This window comes from Colobus angolensis, unplaced genomic scaffold, assembly GCF_000951035.1.
Source record: "Colobus angolensis palliatus isolate OR3802 unplaced genomic scaffold, Cang.pa_1.0 Scaffold71, whole genome shotgun sequence".
Classification (NCBI taxonomy): domain Eukaryota; kingdom Metazoa; phylum Chordata; class Mammalia; order Primates; family Cercopithecidae; genus Colobus; species Colobus angolensis.
Genome location: NW_012120821.1, coordinates 1008266 through 1030901, shown reverse-complemented (window position 1 = coordinate 1030901; position 22636 = coordinate 1008266). Strand labels below are relative to the sequence as shown.

The following is a 22636-nucleotide window of genomic DNA, read 5'->3' as shown; positions in this document are numbered from 1 at the left end:
CCCGCCGCCTCGCCCGGCTAGTTTTTTGTATTTTTTAGTAGAGACGGGGTTTCACTGTGTTAGCCAGGATGGTCTCGATCTCCTGACCTCGTGATCCGCCAGTCTCGGCCTCCCAAAGTGCTGGGATTACAGGCTTGAGCCACCGCGCCCGGCCGTGCCTGTGCTTTTAAATTCTCTTTCACATAGCTCAAGGAAATTCAAATAAAAGCAAAAAATATCTAGAAAGTAATAAGGAAACTTCACATATTAGTACCTCTGCTATGCAGTTCAAGCAGTACTCAGAAAAATAAATTTATAGTCTTATTACTTATATCAATAAACAATAGCAATAAAAATAAGTATATTCAACTCAAGAAATTAGGATTAAAAACTATAAAAAAAGCCCAAGTCAAGTAGAAGAAATAAATTAATAAAGACAAAATAGAAAATAATAAATTATTAAAGTAAGAATATAATATGACTAGTAAATTCAAAGTCTGACTGCTTAGGAAAAAATAATAGACAACTGCTAATTAACCTAATCACTAAATAATGGAGAAAACCCATCAAAAATAATAAGTCACAAGGAGAAAATTATCAAGAATCCAGTAAAAATTAAGAAATTTACTTGATTCTATACAATAAATTTGGAAACTCGAATGAAATGGATAATAAACTAGCAAGACATAAAATTTATCAAAATTGAATGCAGAAGAGTTAGGAATCTTAATGGACCTGTTGAGTAGAAAAATTGATAGGGTTTTTAAAAAGCTACGACTTTTTTTTTTTTTTTTTTTGAGACGGAGTCTCACTCTGTCCCCAGGCTGGACTGCAGTGGCATATCTCGGCTCACTGCAACCTCTGCCTCCCGGGTTCAAGCGATTCTCTTGCCTCAGCCTCCGAAGTGCTGGGATTATAGGCGTGAGCCACTGAGCCCAGCCAAAAGCTACCACATTTAAGCAGTACTATAGTCACACGTTACAATGTACTGAACCTTAAAGAAAAAAAAGTGGTATAGAGATGAAACTATGCCAGAGCACATGACATGAAAAGAAGAAAAACTTTTCCGTTTGTATGTATAAAATGAGCTTAATATCAATAATCAACAACACAGCCAGAACTGTGCACAAAAGAGAAAACTACTGACCAGTCTTATCAATGTAAAACTTCTAAATAAAATGTTAAGAAACAAATCCAGTGGCACAAAAGAATGCTATACCATGACCAAGAAGAATTGCATGATGAGTGTAAGAATAATTCAATATTTGGGATTTTATTAATATAATTTATCATATTATTAGGTTTGTGCAAAAGTAATTGTGGTTTTTTCCGCTAAAAGTAACTAAAAGTAATGGCAAAAACCGCAGTTGCTTTTGAACCAACCCATACAGCAGACCTAAGGAGAAAAACCACATCAACATCCCTAGAGATGTTGAAGAGCCGTTTGACAAATTTCAACTTCTAGTATCAATTTTTTAAAATCCTCAATAAAATAAGAATGTGTGTATACTTAACACAATAGCACTTAGTCTCAAATCCAGCATCGTGCTATATGTGGAAATCATTCCAAATAAAATCTCAAAAAGGGCCGGACGCAGTGGCTCATGCCTGTAATCCCAGCACTTTGGGAGACCGAGGCAGGCAGATCACTTGAGGCCAGGAGCTCAAGACCAACCTGGCCAACATAGCAAAACCCCACCTCTACTGAAAATACAAAGTGGTGCCACATGACTGTAATCTCAGCTTCTTGGGTGACTGAGGCATGCGAATTGCTTGAACCCGGGAGGCAGAGGCTGCAGTGAGCCGAGATTGTGCCGCTGCCTTCCAGTTTGGGCAACAGAGCAAGACCGTCAAAAAACAAACAAACAAACAAAAAAACGGGAAAAAAGAAATAATGCCCACTACTATCATCACTGGCATTTCATACTGTTCTGGTGACACTAGTCAATTCAACTAAGTGAGAGGCAAACATTAAAAGTACTATATTAAAATTATAAAAAAGGAGTTGAAATCATCACTGTTGGCTGCTGATTGTATACTGAAAACCCAAGAGAATCAAGTGAAAACCTACTACATAAAACATGAGAATTTACCAAAATTATCAGTTACAAAGTTAATTCACAGAAATAAAAAGCTTCATAAGTAAAAACAAGATATACTCATTTATGACACCAACACAAAAGATGAAATACTTTAAGATAAACTTAAAAATAAATATGCAAAAGTTGCATGAAGAAAACTCTCAAATGCTCCTGAAGAATACAAAAATGTCTGCTTTTCTCTTTAGGTGTTTAATATACCTATGGTTATTTTTCCAAGAGGTATGAATCTAATTTTAATTTTTTTCTATATGAATATCAATATATGGCTTCTAGAACAAAAGGGTCCCCAAACCTCATTGATTTGTAATGCCTGAAAATTTTTTCCCAATTTAATCTGTACATTTAATGCAACCACAAGGTGATTCTGAAGTTTATAGGGACGAAAATATATATTAATACGCCCAGAATATTTCTGGGAAAGAATAACGCGGGAGGCTAGCCACGCTAGAGACAGCCTCAGTACTTAAAACAGTGTAGTAGTCCTCTGTGAGGGCTGATCAATAAAACCAAGTAGAAAGCCCAGATATAGTCCAAAATAGGGATTTTGTTTATTATGACAGTGGCATCTCAAATCAGTGCACAAAAGTGGATGTTTGGTAACTATCCAGAAGAAAATAAAGTCTGATCCATATCTTACTCCTTACATTAGGAAAAATTACAAATGGATCAAAGATACAAATGCATAAAATAAAACCACTAAAGCGATCAAGAAACATGAGAATATTTTTTAACAACCTGGGGATGGGAAAGGCAATACATATAAAACTCAAATACTCTTCAGGCCAAAAGACCATAAGACAATAAAAACTGCAGAAAATAACGCCACATGTCACAAAGGGCTAATTTCCTTAATATAGCTACATAGGTCCTACAAATTCTTAGAAAAACCTCAAAAACCCAATAGAAAACAATGCAAAGGATATGAACAAAGAGCTCACAGAAAAGAAAATACAGACATATAAAATTTAGCATATAAAAAATGCTTAGCATTCCCAGAATACGAGAAATGCAAATTAAATCCACACTGAGATCAGGTGTCAGAGAGCAAAGATCCAGACGTTTTCTACAAAGTGTCAGCTGAAAAGGCTATGGGAAAACAGACTCACTGTTTTCTGATAGGCATATAAATTGATACAAATCCTACTGAGGACATTTCAATACCTGTTAAAATTAGAAATGTGTATTTTATTTGACCCAGAATTTGCACCTTTGAGGGTTTATCCTACAAACCCATATAAATGGGAAAAGATATGTGTATAGGTTATGGATGGTAGCATTGTTTCAACAGCAAAAGAATGTACACTATTTAATTTTCATACTGAAGAATTGGCTTTAAAAATTGTGATACACTCAAACTAAGGAGTACTATGCAGGTATAAAATGAAGGAGGACACGTTTTGTGTACTGATGTGGAAAGATTCTAAATATATATCCTTATGTGAAAAATAATATATATATAAATGTATATAGTATGCTATCATGTGTGTAAAAGTAGCAACACAAGAAAATATATTTGAACTTCCTTGTGTATGTGTTAAATATCTTGGAAAGGACACAAAATAAACTAATACTAGTTTTTCTGTGGGGAGGGAAATTGGTGGCTTGCAGACAAGATGGAAGAAAACTTTCCAAAATCTTTCGATTTTGAACCACGTGAACATACTGACTATTGAAATATGAAATAAATAAAAATTATAGGATATTGCTATGAATTGTTTGTGCAGTAAATTTGAAAATAAATTTAAAATAGGCAATTCTCTAGGTAAATATAAATTATCAAACATTTCAAAAAGAAAAGGAAATTCAATCAGTAATCACGTATCTACCTGCTTGTAAAAGCAGCATATCTGGACTATGTTACAGGACAGTTATAGTAGCTAACCATCCAATATAAACTATTCCCGAGATAGGAAAGACAGCCTAAGCCCCACCCCTTAACTCATTTTATGATGTTAATGTAACCTTTATACTAAAACCAAAGAGAACAGAAAATTATAAGCCAGGCTCCCTTTTGAAAATAACAGAATAAATGCTGAATAAAATACAAGGACACCCAAACCAGAATATGTATTTTAAATGCCTTGTGACAAGTAGGAGGGCCAGATGTATTTTTAAAATAAAAATTAGAAGGCCAGGTGTGGTGGCTCACGCCTGTAATCCCAGCACTTTGGGAGGCCGAGGCGGGAGGATCATGAGGTCAGGAGACGGAGACCATCCTGGTTAACACAGTGAAACCCCGTCTCTATAAATATACAAAAAATTAGCCTGGCGTGGTGGTGAGGGCCTGCGGTCCCAGCTACTCGGGAGGCTGAGGCGGGAGAATGGGGTGAACCCGGGAGGCGGAGCTTGCAGTGAGCCGAGATCGCGCCACTGCACTCCAGCCTGGGCAACGAGTGAGACTCTGTCTCAAAAATAAATAAATAAATAAATAAATAAATAAATAAATAAATAAATAAATAAATAAATAAATAAATATATAAATAAATAAATAAATAAATAAATAAATAAATAAATAAATAAATAAATAAATAAATAAATAAATATAAAAATAAATAAATACATAAATTCGAAAAACATTTTTAAGATAGAAAAAATATGTATATTTTAAATATCCCATGCTTTATACACACAGACACACTCATTTCTGATAAAGACCCAGATGTGGAAAGCAAATCCTTAATAAATTTAAAAGAGGATAGAAATCCATTAATTACTTCAAGAGGAAGAAAAGTTTCTTATACTAAGAAGAAAAGAAGCATAGAAAATAAAGGAAAATTTGAGAAATGTGACCACATTAACCTTTTTAAATTCTATGCAAGAAAAGAAAACACTATAAAGTTTTCCTAAAAGCCAGAAACCAGAAGAATATATTTACAACATATAGCTGACAAAATGATTGGTATTCGAAATATTTTTTATTTATTTTATTTATTTATTTATTTTTTTTGAGATGGAGTCTTACTCTGTCACCCAGGCTGGAGTGCAGTGGCATGATCTTGGCTCACTGCAATCTCCACCTCCCAGGTTCAAGCGATTCTCCTGCCTCAGCCTCCTGAGTAGCTGGGATTAGAGGCGCCCACCACCACGCCTGGCTAATTTTTGTATTTTCAGTAGAGATGGGGTTTCGCCATGTTAGCCAGGCTGGTCTCGAACTCCTGACCTCAAATGATCCACCTGCCGTGGCCTCCCAAAGTGCTGGGATTACAGGCTTTAGCCGCCGCCCCTGGCTATATTTTTTAAATACAGACTTACAAGTTCAAAAGGCAAGCACTATAGAAAAGTGGACAAAAAATGTTGACAGGCATGTCACAGAAGAGTAAGCTCGACTGGCCTACAGACACTTCAAAAGTAACTCAGTTGCACTGGTAATCAAGAAAATGAAAAGGTATACAATTTCTCACCCAGTGAATTAAAAATAACTGTGAAACTACTTGCCACCTGCTGGCAAGAATGTTGGGAACCAATTTATCTCATTCACCACAAAAGCATAAATTAGTATAACCATTTTGAATCATGTTTTGAAAATATCTAATAATGTTAAATCTGCACATACCCTGTGACCACCTAATTCCATCTCGCCCTGTGTACAAAATTACATTTATAAGAAAATTCATTGCAGCACTGTTTGTAACAGTAACAAATCAAAAACATTTTGAATGTTTATCCACATTGAATACAATTTTATATAGTCATATCATGAAATATGCTAATACGCAGTTAAAGGAATGTATTTGATCTATAGTATACGTACCCATATCAATAAACTTTGAAAACATAATGTTTAACTAAAAAATCAACATACATATGATCTCCTTTCTATCAAATGGTAGAATACATAAAACAACATTATAGGTTGTTTATGTGCATGCATATATGATCAAAATTTAAACACATGGAGAAAACAGGAACATACCCTTCTACTGTGATTGCCTCTAGGGAATGAGAGAGGACCAAAAAGATGAAGGGGGTGGGCTTCAACTGTATCTGTAATGTTTTATTTATTTTTAAAATGTCATGGCCAAATTTTAATATTTGCCATGTCTGGGTTGTGGGCCTGTGCGTATAATTCCCTATTTAAGTCTCTGAAAAGAGATGAGACCCTTGCCTTGTCTGGCTTCTTTTCAGATGCAGAAGCTCTTATACTGAATCTCCACAGCCCAGTGATTTGGGCATATTACCTGTGACCAGTGTGCTAACTGCAGACCTCTTCTGGGACTTTCCTTCTCTCATTCTGCCCACCTGTCATAACATTTTATTTCTCCATGTTGGACCTATTAATGTCAGCTTACAAAAGGCCATTTGCTGTGACCATACCAAGAAGATAACATATTTTCTGCCACACTCAGTTTCCTCCAAGCAAGTGAGGCCTGTCCAACCTCCATCCATGGTCACCTGAGATGGGCCTGTGTCCCTCATTCTCTGCCTATAGCCCCTGCTATGAAGTGGGTCTTCATTGTACCCTGAGCCATTACTGGCATTGAGTTTTGAGTTACAGAACTGATTCTTTCTCATTCGCATTTCTAGATTTCCTCAATATCCAACAGCAGAGCAAAATGACACACATACTCTTACCTAGTTTCTAGTTTTGACTCTACTTTTACCCACAGTTAATGTTTACTGACAGTTGGAAATTTAAACTATAGGCAGCTTTGTTTTGGTTTGACCTAAATGAGCAGTTTTGATATGAGTTTGATATTTTGGCTATTCTACTCTTTCCTTTGTTTCCAAAGAACAAAGACACTGCAGCAGCATGTATTTTTCTTTGTTTGTGTTTTTAATGAGTCTAACCTAAGTTCCTGAGGATCGAGTTTAGACCTGACTGCCTTTGATGCAAAGATTATAATAAGCAACTCAAATACAGGACTCCAGACTGGGTGTGGTGGTTCACACCTGTAATCTCAGCACTTTGGGAGGCCAAGCCGGGCTGGTCATTTGAGCTCAGTAGTTCAAGACCAGTTGGGCAGCATGGCAAAACCCCATCTCTATAAAAAGTACAAAGAAACTAGCCAGGCATGGTGGCACACCTGTAGTTCCAGCTACTCAGAAGACTGAGGTGGGAGGACAGCTTGAAGCCCAGGAGGTCAAGACTTCAGTCAGCTGTTATCGAGTCACTATACCTCAGCCTGAGTGACACAGCAAGACCATGTCTCAAAAAAAAAAAAAAAAAAAATATATATATATATATATATATATATATAGAGAGAGAGAGAGAGAGAGACTCCATTGGCTTGGCAGAATGCACCTTGGAGTGAGTGCAGGAGTCTCCATATGTTAGAGCTGAAATCCTTTCAGGAGAAACATATTTCTGAAATTATAATGAAAGTTGTTGGAAAACATGATCTAATGCAAATACATCTGATTTACAGCTTCACATAAAATATATAGTTGGGATGTAATGATATTTTAGAACTAGAAAAGACAGGAAATAATATGCTTTTTTAGTTGGTTAAAGTCTTTATAAGTACTTCTCAGAAATTTTGAAAATGTCCACAAATACCTCTTGTCTCAATAGACGTTCTGCCTGATTTCTGGTAATGTTTCTGTGGTACCACCTGTAAAAGCAATAAAAATGATTTTTAAATTTTATATTCAATTTTTTAAAGAAAAAAACAGGGCTTCATTTCCTTCATTTTTAAGAACTTACTTCAGATCTGATCTTAGAAAGTTGAGTGTTTTTTTTTAAATTCAGATAAACAATAATATATCATTATGGGTTAATTAAGTTTAATATAATTTTATTTTCAAGCCAATATCTAGTTTATTCTATCATATCTCAATTCAACTTCCAATATATACTTAGTATACATTATGAATGATTTAACTTCTTATAAATTTCCATGAAAGGTATGTGATAAAGACCTCATCATCTTGAACAAACACTGAGTTTTGGCAAACTAAAAAAATACTCATTTCTGTCTTTCCTCTCAGAAACTTCCTACTTACATGTTTTTATAGGTGCTTTGTTACACCTTCCAAAAATTAAAGCCCATTCTTACTTTTCTGACACTCCTAAGTGCATTACGTTATATATAGTCAGTAGTTAGTAGATGTTCTCACTTACAAGTGGGAACAGGGGGAACACATAGCCATAGAGATGGAAATAATGGACACTGGGGACTCCCAAAGCAGGGAGGATTGAAGCGGGGTGAGTTGAAAAATGACTTATTGGATAAAAGGTTCACTATTTGGGTGATGAGTACACCAGAAACCCAATACCCACCATTACACAACACATTGTTGTTAGAAAAAGAAAAGACAAAAGAAAAAACTTGCACGTGTACCCCCAGATCTAAAATAAAAATTTTAAAAAATCATAAAACAGAATACATGTAACAACCAATACGTGAACTTGCCTCTGACACCCTCTCCCGCCCCATCTCTCTCCTGAGTCTCCCGTCACTCACTAAGCTTCAGTCTCATTGGAATTCTTTCCTTCCCCAGATTCACCAACCCCTTTTCTGCCCTCAATCATGCTGTTTTCTCTACATGAAACATGTCATTAAATGACTTTAGAATATCAGAAGTACACACAGTGAACATAATTAACTAATATTGTAAGCTAAACGTACAGTTTGATATGATAATACCTAGTCAATAAGCAAATGTTGTACAGGAAGGAGAAAGAAAAAATGGTAGAACAAAAGAGAGAGAAAGGAAAACTGAAAGGCTTTCATTTCAAAACAAGACTTTAAAAAAATTTAATGCTTCACGAATTTGCATATCATCCTTGCACAGGGAACATGCTAATCTACTTTGTATTGTTCCAATTTTTAGTATATGTGCTGCCGAAGCAAGCACTCAAAAACAAGATTTTTAAGAAGATTTTAAACTTAATCTAATATTGCCAGATAGAAGTATGTGACAAATTCAAGATCCTTTAAAATAATTCTGAATTTTATCAGGCAGGAAAGAGATTGAATGAATGGAACTTAGAGGATGCAAGAGCACAGTATTTCAGAATTTCATCTATTTAAATCAGATCATAAAAGTTAGAAAAGGTTTTAAAAAAAATATGTAAGTAAAACTGTAACTCTTATACCTAGACAACACTGATTACAACTAAGACCAAATGATGTGCATGAAAGAGTTAGGGACAGGAATCCTATTTACATTTTGTTTTAATCCGGCACGTCCAGCTACGGGTGAGTAGAAACATTCTGTATGTTATGTGAATACCTCTGGTCCCATGTCCCAATCTTAGATTTCTGATCAATAAGTAAACAGTATTGTGTTCTTGAATTTTTGATCTAGAAACTCCATTAGATCTGAGAAGGTGAATCTGCTTCCCTTAGTAAGTGACTTTCTAACTGTGAGAAGATTAAGGATTCCGTGTAGAGATAATGAGATGAATGAAACTCATGCTTCTGTGAAGTTCAGGAATAATCAACATGTTTGGTATTTAAAATATCTATTATTTTAGGAGAATCTGGCTTATTAGATTTTTGCCTCTGATTTAAAGGGCATAATTAATTTTAAACTGGTTATTTGAAGTTGAAGATAATTTGACTCGTTTTTAAAATTATATTTATACAGTTAAAGGAACTTGATTTCTCACATTTATAAGTTTAGTTTATTAGATTTCCAGGATCATTTAAAGACTTGCATAGGGCTTTTTACAATTGTAAATTTGCCCTGTCAGGCATGTGAAGTACTTTGAAAGAAAACTGATTTATTCAGTTTATTAACGCAAATTAAAAGTTTCCAAAAATTTAATTAACTGAGCTTATAAATCGGACTGATTGTTTAAGGATATCTAGTATGTTGAGTTTGAATTAAGCTGATTGTTCTTACTTTTTTAGATTTATATATAGTATACCAAATTTTATAAGTCGAATTTGAGGACTTTCTGAAAACTAGGTTTTTATGTTGTAATGCTGAAAATTCGGATTTTCATTTAAAGCCGAAGTAGCCATAAATCTTTCTATGCACAAAGGTTCCCCTGAAATATCAGAACTCCACATTGACGCAGCATTCCTTCTACTATACCCACCCTCCCTCAACACACACTACCTGCTACCACCTTTAGACCTCAAGTCACTTCTTCAGACACAACCCAACATCCTCCATCTAAATTACATCCCCTGCCCTGTTTTCTTCCACAGTGTCCAATACTGTTCCTTCAAAACACTACAGTTGTTTTTTTTTTTCAACTTTTATTTTAAGTTCCGGGGTACATGTGCAGGATATTCAATTTTGTTACATAGGTAAATATGTGCCACAGTGGTTTGCTGCACAGATCAACTCATCACCTAGGTATTAAGCCCAGCATCCATTAGCTATCCTTCCTGATGTTCTCCCTCCCCTTGCCACCCTCACCCCATCCCCAGCTCGAGGCTCCAGTGTGTCATAACACTACGATTTAAAATTGTACATTTATGGGCCGGGCACGGTGGCTCATGCCTGTAATCCCAGCACTCTGGGAGGTCGAGGTGGGCGAATCACGAGGTTAGGAGATCAAGACCATCCTGGCTAACACGGTGAAACCCCGTCTCTACTTAAAAAAAAAAAATTAGCCAGGCATGCTGCCGGGCACCTGTAGTCCCAGCTACTCAGGAGGCTGAGGCAGGAGAATGGCATGAACCCAGGAGGCGAGCTTGAGTGAGCCAAGATCACGCCACTGCACTCCAGCCTGGGTGACAGAGTGAGACTCTGTCTCAAAAACAAATAAATAAATAAGTTATTATTATTTTATTATACTTTAAGTTCTAGGGTACATGTGCATAACGTGCAGGTTTGTTACATATGTGTACTTGTGCCATGTTGGTGTGCTGCACCCATCAACTCATCAGCACCCATCAATTCATCATTTATATCAGGTATAACTCCCAATGCAATCCCTCCCCCCTTCCCCCTCCCAATGATAGGCCCCGATGTGTGATGTTCCCCTTCCCGAGTCCAAGTGATGTCATTGTTCAGTTCCCACCTATGAGTGAGAACATGCGGTGTTTGGTTTTCTCTTCTTGTGATAGTTTGCTAAGAATGATGGTTTCCAGCTGCATCCATGTCCCTACAAAGGATGCAAACTCATCAAAAAGGATGATATTTTTTAAAAACTCATATATAAATCAAGGCCCAAGGAAATGAGGTAGCAGTTGTAACCCCAGAGTAGTATAATTCAGATGCTCCAACATCCACAGTATAAACAGGTTGTTATAGCCAGAGTCTAGGCCTTGTCTAAACAAGGTAATAAATGAGCAAATGAATGAATAACGAAAAGGTGGAAAGTAACATTTCTAGGTAGTGAGTGTCCATTCACTAACCACCAGGCACTATGTTAGCTACCTTCACAAATGTCTCCTTTAATCGCCTGTAAAATCCAAATTATATGAAAAAAGTCTCATTTTTCTAATTTTTCTGAGCAAGAGATTTTCATATATCTGTAAATACACACAAAATCTCCTCTGACCCAGCCTTGCAAGAGGCCGTTTTTGTTGGTCAGCTTCAACTCGGGATAGCAGTGAGACCTCATGAGGACACGCTCTTGAGTAGGTAGCTGCGGAACTGTTTTTTTCTTTTCTTTTCTTTTCTTTTTTTTAATAGAGATAGTGTCTCACTATGTTGCCCAGGACAGTCTTGAACTCCTGAGCTCCAGCAATTCTCCCACTTCAGTCTCCCAAAGTGCTAGGGTTACAGGTGTGAGCCACCATGCCTAGCCTCTTTTTTTTTTTTTAATTTTTAAAAATTGCCATGCTAATCTTCTCTGTATCATTCCAATGTTAGTATATGTTCTGCTGAAGTGAGCACTTTGGAACTGTTTTCTAAGGAAGGTGAGTTCAGTCACCTGAGGACTTTGATTTACTGGAGATTAGAATCTTGGGAAGGGCTAAATGGCTCCAATAGAGACATGAGGCCCAGTGAAGGTGGGAAAAGAGAGAAGAGACCCTGTGATGGAGCTGAGGAGAGTGACTGGAGAGAGAACAGAAATAGCTACTGGAGAAATCTCATACAGTAACGTAGATGAGTCATCTGTCCTGAAGTCATCTCCTTCTCTCCTCCAATAAAGTCTACATTATTCACCAAAGCTTTCGAATTTGAATTTGTTTTAGGAGATATATACTGAGTTAGGCCTCTAGGTGGGCTTTATTAGTAGCAAGACCAACCAAGGAGGTTCTCTCATTCAATTGTATTTGCTGCCTGGTTCTCAGAGAAGCACTTGTCTTAATGCCTCAATGCATATATTACCTACTGCCACCTGGTGGAAGCATATGCTAATTTTAAGATAAGTGCCCAAACCAGATGGAGGTGAGGGAGATGCTCAAACTGAAAATCTAAATTTATAAAAAACATATGACTAGTCTCAGTTCTACTGCTCTCTACCTGTAATCTATCAATCTTCTCATCTGCAAAATGAGGGGCTAAAAAAGGGATTGCTAAGATTTCCTCCATCTTCCAAATCTGTAATTGTAACGAAAATAGATTTTAGGCGGAACTCTAGTGAACATGCCAAATGGTTCTTCCAAACTACAGCATTAGCCTAGTTCTTATCTTCAGCTATTTCTAAAACACATAAAAACATGAGCCAAAATATAGTCATTTATCTATATGGTTAAGTCCAATTTACCACTCATTGAAAATTTAATGTCATTTTCTAAAGTAAATTTTCCAGTTAAAATATATAGTAAAACAGGTACCAGATGAATGTTTGGTTTCAGACTGTCACTGTTAAAACAGAAAAAGTGGCTATACAAAACAGAACAAAAATTAGTTTAAGAAAAAGAAGTTTCTGAATCGACCATGATAAGGATCAAACGTCTCTTTATTATTAATGCTGTCAAATGTGTTACTTTCTTTTCCTTTTACAGACCCAAAACAGTATCTATACTTACAAGCTGCCAAAATGTCTCTGATGTTCATAGGTTAATCATAGGTTATATTTTGGAGAAGACTTACTCATATATTTCTAAATTAGTTATTTTGTTTTCAGTCACATAGTTGCTTGGGATTAAGCCTTCATTCCTACAACAAAAGAAAAAGCAAAAATCAAAATGCGTGGCATGTTTGTGGCATTATCATGGCAACAATCCTTTTAAAACCTCAAGGATGTAGGGGGAAATCAAGTTCATTTTACTGATTAAATTGTTAAAAGGAGAAAAAACAGTTTTTTAAATTTCAAACTCAACAAAAATCTCTGTACAAGAAATGTATTAAGATCCCAACTTGTAACATGAGTAGTTTAAGAGGTTTTATGACCCCACAATCTTTTCAGAGAGAAAAGGGGGCACTTAAATGATCATCTGATATCATAGTGACTGTGTTAAAAACACAGCAATTACAAAGACATTGGCTTCATTCTTTTCAATTGCTGAGGAGTATTCCATAGTATAGATTTTCTAGTTTAGCCACTTCCCTAGTAGAAGCAATGCTGTAAAGAAATCCTTGAACATGCCTTCTTGTACAGAAGTAAGAATATTTCTCAAAGATAGATAGCAAGGAGGGGAATTGCTAAGTCACGGGATATGTGCATCTTTCAGGATATGCAACAAATTGTCCTCAAAGTAGGATATACCAATTTACACACCTATCAGCATGGTAAAGGCTTCACTTTTCCTATACCTTAACCAACATTTGAAAGTACAAAAAGATCTCCAAGACATATTATTGAGAAACAAGAGTAAGTTGCAGAATCATGCATAAAGTATGATAAGATTTAGGTAATGAATTCTACAAACAATACCATATATTTTGATATGTGTATGTAAGTGCATTGAAAATAATCTGAAAATGGATAACGGTATTTACTTTTGGGGAGACACTTGGGTTTGCAGGTAGTGGCAAAGTATAATTTTGATATTAATATTTGCATATTATATTTTTTAAAAACTCTATTCACTTACTGTGAAATAAAAAATTCCATTTTTAAGTCAGGCATGCCAATAGCATACCCGCAGGTGTGGCTAATTACACAGTCCTGAACCTACTAATGCCTCTTTTTCCACTGAAAACTCTCCATTACATGTTGAGAACTGTTAAGAGAGCCACATCATTGAGAAAATGTAGTTGGAGAGGTATGTAATTTACATGCTTATAATACTTGGATACTTAAAATATCCAAATCTTGGCAAATATCAGAAATCAATGCCAGCCTTCTCTCTCAGGAAGTCCAGATATTCCTCAGAATTCTTCTCAAATCAGGACTCCAGTCAGGCATTAACCATCTGTTGCAACTGACACAATGAAACCTATCTGCATCCCAGGATCTTTTCTCTTTCTAATCTAATTCAGCAACGACTGCGATGTTTGCTTTCAAAACTTGTCATTGTAGAAACATAAAAGTGAATAAAATACTATTTCTGTTCTTACCTTAGAGCTTAACAGGAAAAAACCGACAAATTCCCAAATGAAAGCACAAATTAGAATAAGAACCTACATTGTCAGAATTTCCATTGTACAAATAAAGAAACAAAAACTCAGAGAGGGTAAGTGACTTGCCCAGGGACACACAATAGTAAGCGGCAGCATCAGGATGTGAAGCCAGGTGTACCTGATTCTGAGACTGTGCCTGAAAACTGCCTGAAATCACTGTTGTCTCATTCTCTCACATACCTTGGGGAAGAGGGGACACATTCCATTTCATGCAGAGGAAAGAGTTATAAGCCTGAGTCACTAAATAGTCTTCTTTGTGTTGGAGGAATTGGATACGGACTAAGTCATGTAAGTGTCTTACCCCAAACGGTCTCTTGCCTTCCACCAGTGAGGACTGTATTTCTCCAGTATCAGGTATTCTTCTGCTCTCCTTAAGGCTAAATTACAGGGTTCTCTGGGCAGAAAATCATAAAGTGCCTTGACTTGGATCTTCTCTTCAGCAACCTCAGAGGGTGGGAGGGGAGGCAGTGGCTTTCGTTTTGACGGCTGCACACAGCCCGTGTTGGACTGTGAAAACCAAGAAATGAGTTGTTTTACAATCATTTTAATAATTTGTACTAAAAAATATAGGGATAAAGCATATTTGCCTTCTGCCTCACTTTTCTTATCCAGCTACACCAAGGCAGAAGCCAGGATGGGATAAATGTAGAAAAGGACTAACCATAAAACTCCTTTTGGATCCAGCAATACACTCATCATTTTGTACACTTCTGAGATAACAAGCTCTCTTGCCAGCATTTCACTGGACTTTTTAATATCAAAATTCTCAAAAGATGATGTACTCTTCTTCAATAGTTTTACCTTGTTTTAAGGATTTTTTTCTCCTTAAAAGAAGAAAAATGGCCTTTTTCTTTGTGTGTGGCGGCAGCTCGTGCTTGGGTTTACCATACTTCCTAAGAATGCTGTTTCTCACTGCAGTGAAAACTAATCTCAGCCTCCAAATGACGGGAGCCAGAATATGTTTTTTCCCACTTATTGCCCATTTTCAAGTTCTGCCTGTAAATATAAGTAGCCTATTTTAACTAGTCTTTTCTTTTTCCTTTTACTTTCTTCTAGAACATTCCTTCACAAATTATTGAGCCCTTATTTTATGCCAAGCATGATACTAGATTCTGGGTAACAAACAGCACCTCGTGAATGACGACTCTAAAAAGATAACCTTTTCCATTCCCCTCTTGCCTATCAAAATGATACTCACTTGCTTCTTATTTGACAATTGACTGAGCCATGGCCTGCGACGCTGGGTGTGTTTTTCTGGAAGCTCTTCATCTGGGCTCAGGCTTATCTGTGTTCTCACTTGTCTGACATTGAAAAGCAATCATGTTACAAATAATTATTTGTACAAAAGGTATCTATACATCCACTAGATTTTCACAGAAATAATAGAAACATCCAGGTCTCTTTCCAACTCCATTTTCATTTAGAAGACTTCCTAACTCCATCTCCCTGGGCAAATTACTAGTTTTAAGAACTTAAGTTTCCTTATCCAGGAACTAGAGGTGCTAAGAGCATAGAGTTGTTATAAAATAAAATTGAAAAAGCACGTCACATTCCCAGTAGAGTCTGGTGCATCTTTGGGGCATAAAATTATAATCATGGTAATAAAAACTTACTCTGTATCTGGCTCAGTGCTTGTCATTTTATATTCATTACCTCATTTGATGGTGTCTTTTTGTTATAAATAGACACGATATAGTGATTAGGAACATAAGTTTGAATCCCAGCTCCACCATTTCATAGTTTGGCCTTGGGTAAGCAATGTAACCTATCTAATCCTCAATTTCCTCATCGGTAAAATGGGAATTGTAAAAAAAAAAAAAAAAGTAGGTGGTTTTGAGAACTGTATGAATTAATAAACATAAATCTTTTAGCATAGTATCTGATATACAGGACGCTCCTGTTAAATGTTAGCTTTTTCTGTTAACATGCTGCCTTGGATTTACTTCTTACAGAGTCATTTACTGCCACCGAAGTATAAGATACACCGATAGTTTTGGGGAGATAGATAACTAAGATAGGATTCTTGCCCTTAAAGGGAAAAACTACATATTGGAGCACAGACCTATAAACAACATACATGAAATAAAAATTAAGTGGAGAACCATGCCGCACAAGGTGGGAACACAATGGGATGAACAACTAAGTCTGAAGGATCAGGAAAGGATCCCAGATGACCTGACATTTGACCTAGACCTGAATTCAACAGGGAGAAATGGAAGAAGGTTCCCAGGTAGAGAGACCAGCAGGTGCAAAGAGACATGGTGACTCCATAGGTATTAAAGAAACTGAATTAATTAATTTTCAAGAAATTGCCCTTGGAGTAGACTTACCGCTTCTGCACTGAACAGCAACAGCAGCAACAGAAAACCGACTGGATGGTGTTATCTGAAAAGCAGGTCATTTCTCAGCTGTTAGAAAGCCATGAGTACATGATATTGAGAGAATCTCTAAGGGATGGGTGATACGAATTACTATAAAGCGTATGAAAGTCTCCCTCGTGCCTTCCTTCACTAGTGGAAGACAAATAACTGTCACTAAAGCAAAAAATAAGTTTCTGGCACCTTGGCCAGTGTGGTTTCCCTTCTCAGGCTCTTCTCCTCTGGCCTGGTTTTCGCATTTCCTCAGTCTGTGAGTGATAAATGACCAGTGTATTCTCTTTTACCGTTGTCAGGGCTAATGTTCACTAACAAATGTACAAGAGAATAGGATTCCAAAAGTGATGCTCTCCTAGGAAATCTGTTAGCAGGGATTTTGAATTAGGTCTGTCGTATTTTTTTAAATTAAAATGCTTAACACATAGGCTCTTTTTAAAAATTCCATCAACATTTCAGTGGATGTTATTTCAGTGGGATGATTCTTTTATTTATTTCTTGCAAGTAAAAATTGTTGTAAACCTTAGCAGCGTGTTAGAATTATCTGAGGAGCTTTTAAAATATTCTGGTGCACAGGTCATACCCTGCATACCCCAGACCAAAAAAAATTAGACTATCTGGGGATGAATCTAAGTATTGGTATTTCTTTTTTATTTATTTTTTATTTTACTTTAAGTTCTGGGATACATGTGCAGAACAAGCAGGTTTGTTACATAGGTATATATGTACCATGGTGGTTTGCTGCACCTAACAACCCATCATCTAGGTTTTCAGCCCCGCACGCATTAGGTATTTGTCCTAATGCTCTCCCTCCCTTTGCCTCCCAACCCCTCAACAGGCCCCGGTGTGTGATGTTCCCCTCCCTGTTGTCCATACATTCTCAATGTTCAACTCCAACTTATGAGTGAGAATATGCAGTGTTGGGCTTTCTGTTCCTGTGTTAGTTTGCTGAGAATGATGGCTTCCAGTTTCATCCCTGTCCCTGCAAAGGACATGAACTCATTTGTTTTTATGGCTGCATAGTATTCCATAAAACATAGGCTCTCACTCTGGAATAAGTTTAAAGATAAACTGAATATTTGAAGAAAGAACTAGCTAATAAGTCTAGGTTATGCCTAGACTTTCGTTGTCAAATTTCATCATTATTTGATTTAAGTGAGATGATTTTCATTTTTAAAGTCCATAAATAAGCCAAGGGTGGTGGCTCATGCCTCTAATCCCAGCACCTTGGGAGGCTGAACCAGGCAGATCGCTTGAGCCCAAGAAGTTTGAGATCAGCCTGGGCAACATGGTGGAACCCCATGTCTACCCCAAAAAGCTTTTTTAAAAAATTAGCCAGGCATGGTGGTGCATGCCTGTAGTCCCCAACAGTCAGGAGGCCAAGGTAGGAGGATCCCTTGAGCCTGGGAGACGGAGGCTGCAGTGAGCTGAGATTGCACCACTGCGCTCCAGCCCGGGTGACAGAGTGAGACTCTGTCTTAAAATAATAATAATAATAATAAAAGACCATAAATAAATTTTGAATTTCAAAAGGATATTTTATTTTCATAGAACTTACATTTCATATGAGTATGAGTTCATACTCATATTGACATCTGAAAATATTCTGGAGGCAGCAGAGTACCTTAAAGGTGAGCATTCACTTTGAGGGGGGACAGACCTAGGGTTTAGCCCTAGTCACCTGGCTGACTACATCTTGGATAAGTCTCTTTAGTTATCTAAGTCTTAGTTTTCCTAACTGTAAAACTGAGGTAAATAGTATGTACTCCCTTTGAAAAGCCCTAGAAGGCAGAGATAAATGTCTAACTTTGTGACTTTGAGTAAACTAGTAAATGTTCTGTGTCTCAGTTTCCTCATCTGTAAAATGGGAATAATAGGATGGCTAACATGTAAGCCAATGGTGAGGACTAATTAAACTGATTCATGTAAAACACCTAGACCAATACCACGTATATGGTAAGAGGGTAATCAAGAAGACCGATTGTAATAGGATCGTGGTGAAGAACCAATTAGATAACATCTTTTAAAGTCCCTGGAACATAGAGGGAAGTATTATCAGTCAGGATCCTAACAAGAATCAGAAGGCACACAAACTGGGATACGTTGAGAAGGATTTATTTATAAAAGGAAGTATAGAGATGTAGGTAGAGCATAGTAGAACTACAAGGATAGTGCAGGAATCCAGAGCTGTGCCATCACCACACCTAACCAAGTGAGGAGGGAAGGGAAGGTTACCAGAACCTAGAAGGCGGGGGTGCCTGTGGCCCAAGCCACCTGGAAAAGAGCACGTATCATCCATCCAAGGACACAGATGGCCCAAGGAGACTTCATAGCAAGAAAATCAGGAGGATTAATATCCTTACTCCACTCTCCTCCCTTCCTCCTTGCTGGGCTCTCCACTGGCCTAACCCAGAAGGAAGCCAGATGGTTATATACAAATCACACAGGAGCGAAGAGCAGGCTGGTGAAAGGCAGAGAGTGGACCAGCAGGGAGAGGGGCAGGCAAGAAACATCCAGCACAGTACACCCCTCAGCATCCATTTTTTCTTTCTTTTTTTTTTTTAGACAGAGTCTCACTGTCGGCCAGGTTGGAGTGCAGTGGTGCTATCTTGGCTCACTGCAACCTCCTCTACCTCCCAGGTTGGAGTGATTCTCCTGACTCAGCCTCCCGACTAGCTGGGATTACAGACGTGTGCCACCACACCCAGCTAATTTTTTATAGTTTTTAGTAGAGACAGGATTTCACCATGTTGTCCAGACTGGTCTTGGACTCCTGACTTCAAGTGATCTGCCCATCTTGGCCTCCCAAAGTGCTGGGATTACAGGTATGAGTCACTGCACTTGGCCCGTCTGAAAGTGGATTCCTGTAGGATTTGGGTTTTTGTTTAGTCTGGTCTTTGTGGGGTTGCTACAGTTTTCCATTGACCAGGACTATTAAGAATATTAAGAAATGAGGTAAATGCATTCCCTAATTTTTAAACAAAGTTCTCTTTGCCATAATTGTGAAGCACCAACCTAATTTTCCTCTATAAATCAGGATAATCACCCCAGCTACTCTGACCCCCTTCAGAGCCTATAAATTCAGTAGTACAAGGAATCCCATAGTGGTCAGAGGGCAGTTCAACTTTCAGTATTCCTTAATAAAAGGATTCTTCTCTTGGCAATGGAATCTCCAAACCTACAAAAACCAAAGTCACAGGGAAAGTAAACAACAATACTCTGGTGGGCTACTAGATGAAATGATGAGAGAGGCTGCTCCAATCTCCACCACTTTGTTTCCAGACTCATGTATCCTGGCTATGGAAAAACAAAAGCATATAATGTATCCTGGCTATGGAAAAGCAAAAGCATATGATGCTTTAAGACATTTATTGCATCCTACAGGACCCTACCTGAATTTTGCAAGATGTTGTCTTCCAGATGTGATTGTAATTGAACCTTTAAAAGGCTGTTCTTCTGTTCTATCAAGTCAGCTGCTTTGGAGTTATGGGACACATGGTAAGGTATTTGGGGGCCACTGAACAAGCACCAGTGAGACTAAGAAAAAGCTAACACCCTCCACAACATGGGTCATCTTGTCAGTCTCTGGTTATATCTTCCTATTCTGTCCCTGTTCTAAGAAATTCAACCACATCCCTTTCCCCAAGATCTCCTTGTCACTTGTCTTCCAATTTTGTTCCTTCCAAGTTCGCATTGGCAGACCAATTTGTTTTTACCATTGCCCGTGAATCAAGGTAGATCAATGTCTCAGACTATCTCTTTTCCTAATGAAGTGAATAAACTTACGTGTTTCCTGAAGTTCTGGGAGGACTTTATTTCAACACTATCTATCAGGCTACCTCTGAATGAGGCTGTAGTACAATGGCTGTTTCCTGTTGGTGTACATTTATGATGCAGATCTTCCTGTAAATCAAGCCAGAGATTTTTCTCCCATAAGCTGTTGGAGAACTACCCAAGAGGCCACTGGTGTGAGTTGAAGTAGAAGCAGAAAGAGCAAGTACAATGTGAATAGATGTTGCACGCTTATGAAGCTTTCTTGAAGCTTCTGGATCTACTAGGGCCCATTTTCACATATGCCACTTCTGTATTAGGATAGAAAACTAGTATGCATGACCAATTTCATAGTCCATTGAATCAGATAACACACAGCTCATGATAAGCAGCTTGGATCACATAAATATTTGATGATCCATGATTAAGCATTTAGTCTTTACCAGTAGCAAGTCAGGAGCTGCTTTTTAGATGGAAAATATTCCTAAGGGTTTGTGCTGCAATTTTCTTATTGGGGCTTTCCTGAAACGCCATAAAGCCAGCATCTTGCCCTCTCTTTGCCCTTTATCCCAAGCAGTACCAATGACAATTGGATTAATTAGTAACTGAGTTATTTCTCCAGCAGAGGGTATCTCTGGACCTCTAAATATATGACCAAATAAACCCCAGACCCAACTCTGAATCTGCTTCCTAGAGCTACTTCTGATACAAGAGAAAACATGACATATTTAGATTAACTTTGAAAGAGTTATTTATAGAGGGACTAATCACAAAGGAGTGAAAACCACAAAAGATATACAGGAACCCAGGTCCAGCAGTAGTGGAACTGTCACCATCCCTAGGTTCAAAAGGACCAGGATGGGGAGACAGAGTAAAGTAGAGCAGAGATCACTTTGAGGAGATGAATGATCTGCTGTTTAGGGACACAACAACCTCACTACAACTTCATTCCAGGGTTCCCAGTAGGTGTAATCCAATCAGAACCAGAGGGCTTAGGAGGACGTTGAACTAACCTTACAGATTTTTGTTTCCAAGATAGAGTTTAGGATGGAGAGGAATGATTATTAAAAGGTGGGGAACACTGAGCCATTTTGGAGGCTGGCTGCAAAATTTAATTCCTACACATTATCAATACATACTAGTTCCTTTCCTATCAAAGAAGTTGACCTTTCAAACCTACATTCATACATCTGTGACTTATCTTTCTCTGATTTGGACATCACCTGCTCAGTTGTTGAGCCATTGACACACTGATGGTCTAATGGGAAATCTCTCTTCTCTACCCTGGACATACAGTTCAAGTCCAAGCCCAGGCAAGGACTCACCTTTGCACCCACTGCTGTTTCATTGCTCCCCTCTGATTTCTCTCTTCCTTTCTCTCTTCCTTTTCTTCCATTTCTCTCTTCCTTTTCCTGCACCCAGAAATCACTCATTTTCCATGGTCCACCCAAAGACTTACTTCTGGAGACAAAAATAAAATAAATTACTAATTCCCAAGAATCTGCACTACATCATATTCTTTGGTGTTTGGATTTCAGCTGCTTCTGACTGTCCATTTTCATCTGCTCTGTCTGCTGGGATGAGCAAACTGTCGAAGAGAGGGTGCATTAGCACTTAAGGACTCTGTTGACTTTGGCTGGAATGGGTCTCATTTACCTTCTAACCAATTTATTCCAGTGTTATTTTAGAGCCCCAAATAGATCTGTATCTATCCAGGCCAGAGGATGCAAAACTAAATGTAGGTTACATAAATGAATGAAGTAGGTCAGAATAGAGTGTAGACTGTGGCAAACTGTTGTGACCAAGCCCACTTGGAGGTATTCAAATTCAAAATTTAAAAAATACTCCCTCTTTCTCCTATATCACCATTTTTTCCCTCTCTACAGGATCATCAGCATACATACACACACACGCGCGTGTGCATAGTTACTTCAGCAATTAAAAACAAAACAAACTTCTTGTGTTCTTATTTCCTTCATTGATTTGCTCCCTATTTATTGTAAAATCTAGAAATAAGTCTCTCTCTCTTTTTTTTTTTTTTTTTTTTTT

General features: G+C 37.6%; 1 protein-coding gene across 1 annotated transcript in view; it reads right to left on the bottom strand.

Moving 5' to 3' along the window:
• The window catches only part of TXK (TXK tyrosine kinase), a 67529-nt gene that overhangs the window by 30595 nt on the left and 14298 nt on the right, over window positions 1–22636 (bottom strand). The window contains exons 2-6 of the mRNA XM_011927316.1: window positions 16775–16829; window positions 15643–15745; window positions 14746–14951; window positions 12972–13037; window positions 7579–7633 (exon numbers count right to left, since the gene is read on the bottom strand). Of these exons, the coding sequence (XP_011782706.1) occupies window positions 7579–7633; window positions 12972–13037; window positions 14746–14951; window positions 15643–15745; window positions 16775–16829 (485 nt within the window). The remainder of the gene's footprint in view (window positions 1–7578; window positions 7634–12971; window positions 13038–14745; window positions 14952–15642; window positions 15746–16774; window positions 16830–22636) is intronic.